The 4,780-nt window shown below is 48.8% G+C and overlaps 3 protein-coding genes across 3 annotated transcripts; 2 read left to right on the top strand and 1 right to left on the bottom strand.

Moving 5' to 3' along the window:
* Nucleotides 1-934: 934 nt before the first annotated feature.
* PPTG_07516 (hypothetical protein) lies at nt 935-2,063 on the top strand. The gene is made up of 2 exons (XM_008901791.1): nt 935-1,560; nt 1,620-2,063. The coding sequence occupies exons 1-2, from the start codon at nt 1,026-1,028 to the stop codon at nt 1,967-1,969; spliced, it is 885 nt and encodes a 294-aa protein (XP_008900039.1). The 5' UTR covers nt 935-1,025; the 3' UTR covers nt 1,970-2,063.
* Nucleotides 2,064-2,432: 369 nt separating this feature from the next.
* PPTG_07515 (hypothetical protein) lies at nt 2,433-4,464 on the bottom strand. Its single transcript, XM_008901790.1, has one exon. It carries the CDS (start codon nt 3,892-3,894, stop codon nt 2,542-2,544), a length of 1,353 nt encoding a protein of 450 aa, XP_008900038.1. The 5' UTR covers nt 3,895-4,464; the 3' UTR covers nt 2,433-2,541.
* Nucleotides 4,261-4,595, top strand: PPTG_07514 (hypothetical protein; the record flags this gene model as incomplete). Its single annotated transcript, XM_008901789.1, has 2 exons — nt 4,261-4,534; nt 4,573-4,595. The coding sequence occupies 2 exons, from the start codon at nt 4,261-4,263 to the stop codon at nt 4,593-4,595; spliced, it is 297 nt and encodes a 98-aa protein (XP_008900037.1).
* Between the last annotated feature and the right edge of the window lie 185 nt (nt 4,596-4,780).

Genomic DNA, 4,780 nt, shown 5'->3' with positions numbered 1-4,780 from the left:
GTACCGAATAGATCGGTGAGCGGATTGCGAGAAATGCAGCGCACGTTCCGTGAAGAACTTGGAAGAAAGCAAGGCCACAAGCACCAACATTTTTGCTAGATTTCTTCGGATGTACTGTACAGTAATGACTTTTTCCTTAGTTAAGCACCCCAGAATAGAAATATTTGACTTCAGATGTATTCCATTTTACGATTGAGACGTGGGAGGGAATAATATCTTGGGTTTGTATGTGACTGGTGAACGGGAACCGCTAACTAGGGATTACTACCGAAGGGATCGTCTATATCCATGGATTTTCTTAGAAAAAATACCGCGAACGCTTACGCACAATCGTGTAATGCTGCCCGAACCTTTACATACTAGGTGCCGGATTGCAAGTAGGAATGAGTTACCATGCTGTGCAGGTCACTTAATTATCATAAATCAGTGGAAAGCATTGAAATATGTCAAAAGGATTGTTATAATTGCCATGCATTTGATCAAAGAATTATGGATGCTACAGACAGGGAATCGAAATACGAGGGGGTTAATCGTACAGTAATTCGTACGCATTTCTACAGAAGTTCTAACGGTATCCCGGTGAGTTAACGCAGTTGCCATAGTAGCTGTTAAGCGAGCTTGTGATTTAGTTTTAGAGTGAGAAGTGTAATTTTACGAGGCACAACCTGATGACATTAACACTCTACGGCATATCAATACTACTTCAAAAAGTACTAACAAATACTGATGCCAAGGCTTCTCAAGGTTCAAATGGTTTTGACATATCTCAGTGCTTTTCTCTGCGCCTCGGTAACTTACAGTACTGTTCAGGAAACGATCATTTTTTTTTATCGTACGATTGCACGTTAAGGATTACGAGCTTTGTTGCACGACTTTTGTTTTTGACCACTTCACGCAAACGGCGAAACCATTCGCTTGTGAACAAGACTGTCGTGTCTATCCACGCCGAAATATATTCAGCGACGCTATTGCTCGTTTTCATTCCTCAAATTGCAGCCTGCACAGCACCTGGAAAGCTAAATCCGATGCTAGCTGGGGCCGTATTTTCCTCCGCCATTGTACTGGCGTTGACCTCACGCGTTGAAGCTCATGGCTACCTCGAACAGCCCAAGCCGTCGTGGAAGGACAAACCGAATGTTGGATGGATTACTATGGTCGACAACTACTGGGACATCGGATCCGGTGGCGACCAAATAGGCAAGTTTAAGGCGATGGCCAAGGAGAAGGGCATGTCTGTGAAGGACGTGGTGCTGGACATGGTCAAGGACCAGAAATGTGGTAACACGCTGGAAAATGGGGACCCCCAGCCAATTCCGGCCGACGGGAAAGTCAAGTGGCATGGCAACGAGGGCGGCGGCTTCACCCACACTGGCCCTTGTGAAATCTACCTAGACGACAAGATGGTTCTCCACGGTGATGACTGCGAGGACGAGTTCAAGGGTGGCCCCAATGGCTCGAAACAAACGTCCGATATGCCAGTGGACTTTTCATCGTGCAACGGTAAATGCTTGTTGACGATCTATTGGCTGGCGTTCCAGAACGCGCAGTGGCAGACCTATGGTACGTACACTTGTAAAGTGATCGGTCATGCGGTGCAACTAATCCTTTGCTTTGTTCAGTTAACTGCGTGCCTCTGGAAGGAAGTGGTGGAGGCGGCTCAACGCCGACGACACAGGGCTCGTCGAAGGAAGCCGAGTCTTCCGGAGCGTCAGAGAATGAGAAGCAAGCTGAAGCATCAGGAAATTCCGATACTAAGCAGGATTCTCCATCGACGGAGACGAAGTCGACTGAAGGCTCATCGACGGGAAAGCAGGAATCTCCGGCAGCAGAAACGCCAGCAGCTACCACCCAGACTACCCAGGCGCCCTCGACCCCTGATGCTCCTTCGACTCCTGAAGCTCCTTCAACGGAAGATACGAAATGCAACGCACCTGCCCGCCGTCTTCGCAAGAAACTCACAACGGCGTAAGATGTTACGCCGTGCTGTATGTTAGCCCACCAATGTTGCTGGGCGTGACTTTCACCTTTAGTAAAAACGAAAAACAATGTTGTTGCAATGTGGCCTTATGTTGTTTTTGTGTGTTCAGGAATTTTTAAGGTCTTTTGCGGACACTATCAACTTGATAATAATTGAACTTATCCATGCGCACCTCAACAACGTCATCACGAAGGCGAGGGCAACACAAAGGCCGAGGTAGGAACAAAGTACACTGTACTGTTCATACCAACTAGGTAGGTATTTAGCTTGATCAAACTATACCTACTGATGCGCTTTAATCAGCGCCGAAAGCTGTAGTAAACAGGTTTCTACTATTTCTACTGTACTAACACGGAGTCTGTAAGTGAGATTAGTATCTCGAAACATTGTCAAGGAGAGGCCAAATTTGTTTGTTGCTCTCTGTAGCGCGAGTTGCAAAGAGGTGAAGTTCTGTCGGCAATATTTAGAGCTTCCGGGCAAAACACGAATTTAGTTCTTTTGCAGACACTATCCACTTGATAATAACAAGAGTAAATTCAACTCTTTATGCGTAGTCTGCGTACTTACACCGCTGTATCAAATGCGTAACATGAATCTAGCACTGACAGCACGTCCATTCTGATTCCCAGATAAAACATGCGTCTTCGTAATAGCTGCGGTGCAAAGTTACTGGGTAGTGGAGTCGCTCCAAAGCCAATAAGACATTCCATCGGGAAATCCCCATCGTAGCTGGTCGAAGTGCCGCCGTTCGGTCTACGGTTTTGTCTAGGCGTAACGTAACCCGGCGTGGGGTTATACAGGACATTGGCTGACGCTTTCCCTCGGTTCTCAAGGCCTTCGGGGAATGGTTCCAATAGAGCTTTGCCATTCACGTACAGCAATTCAGGCGTATCATCTTTGACAGGCATAAAGTGTGCCAGACTTCCACATAATGAGTCGGAATGTTTCTTCATATCGTCATTTCTAGACGACTCAAGCACACTAGGGCCCCAAGGAGAGAAGAAATAGTCTTGCTTTGCCAGAGCGTAGGCGATCCAGAACGTCTCCTTGTCTCCAAACGAGAACTCCCGCTCAAACCGCTGTACCGTAATAAGCCAGAACATGACCGTCATGGCTTGACCTGACCGTGATTTATCCACTGCCACTAACGATGAGTCCTGTTCGTGTGAAGCTTCTCCTCTATACGCATAACTGTGCTCCAGATTATACGGAATCTTCATTCCGTCGCTTAATCCAAACGCAGTGTAGTTGAATTCCTTCAGTAGAGTCTTCAAGTATGTCGAGTTCTTCACTTCCTGATTGAACCACTCATTGCTCCATAGTACACGGTCATAGAAGAAGGTAGTGCCTGTCTGTTGATACCCCTCTGTGGTTCTTAACACAGCGGGATCTTTCAGAAAAACGTCGTCCACATCCATAAGCAGCACTTCCTTGATGTCTGTATGGAATAATGCTAAGGGTTTGAGCCACCAGTTCCGGAATTTCTCCGCCGTCTCGCGCTTCATCACGCCACGGTCCACGAAATCCGTACACACGTCCACGATCTCGACTCTAGCATCTGCTTCTAATAACATGGCTCGGTTCGTATCGGACATTTCGTCGGGAAAGCAGTGGTACACTTGGATGAGCTCCTGGTTTCCGAGACATCGAAGGTCTCGGATCAACGACAGACCCAAGGGAACCGCTGCGTTGTGCACACTCATGACGATTCCTTTATCGCGAGATACTGAAGTGTCGAACTGCGTGGCGACGGTCTTCTGCTTGCGTTGGTGGATACCAGAGGTGAACCAGTGTCTCGATTTACTCCCCACGGAGCTAAAGACACTCGAGAGCAGCGTCGTGGACGCCACCGCCATGCAGCACAGTACGAACAGCAAAAGCGTGTAGTTGACTGTCCCCTTGCGTGGTCGGTTCATGAGAGAGTTGGTCGGCAGTAAATGGGAGAAAATGCTTCGGAATTCCTCACCACGGCGGCCTTGACGATCTGCTGCGCTTAATTGATGAATGGGATGGACGAGGGATGGACGCGCATACTTGAAGCGATAGTAAATAACAACGCCGGGTCTGGTCCGGAATAAGGATCACGAGATGACGAGTTACTTGCGACAAATTATACAGCAGATGGCTCGGAGGAAGAGGCACACACTCCGATTTACAGTCTCAATTAGCGATAATTAGTCGACCGTAAACGGTTGACGTATGTACGGTGGCCTGATGGTTCAGATGGCTTTGATCACTGCACATTCTCCATCTCGCCGTCTCCTTTTCACTTCTTGCTCTCAATGGCGAAGCTGAAGGACCTGGAAGCGGGCGATGTGTCTTCGAAAGTGGACACTTCGCTCTGGCGTCGCGCTGGACTCTTCCTACTGTACTGCGTCGTGATAGTGTCCATCTCGAGTCTGCTGATGTCCACAACGGTTACCCATCCGTCTCTCTTCCACGCTCGCGGTGCCAAGTTCGACCGCAGCGTTCCGCGAGACAAGGCCATCGTTCTCTGTATGCACGACGGTGTTGTTCCCATGGGATTGTCGCTAGTACGGGAGCTTCGCTGTCTAGGTAACCAGGAGCTCATCCAAGTGTACCATTGCTTCCAGGACGAACTGTCCGTCAAGACTAGGGAGCAGCTATTCGCTGCGGACTCGCGACTGGAGATCGTCGACGTGTGCTCGGATCTTGTCGAGAGCGGCGCATTGGACGAGGAGACAGCCCGACACTTCCGCAGTTGGTGGATCAAACCTTTGGCTCTGTACCACTCGAACGTGCCCGAGGTGATGCTACTGGATGTAGACGACCTGTTCATGC

Source organism: Phytophthora parasitica (genome assembly GCF_000247585.1).
Source record: "Phytophthora parasitica INRA-310 unplaced genomic scaffold supercont2.12, whole genome shotgun sequence".
NCBI classification, from domain to species: Eukaryota; Oomycota; class Peronosporomycetes; order Peronosporales; family Peronosporaceae; genus Phytophthora; species Phytophthora nicotianae.
Note: the sequence above shows the minus strand (reverse complement) of the source record. Positions and strands in the feature narration are given on the sequence as shown.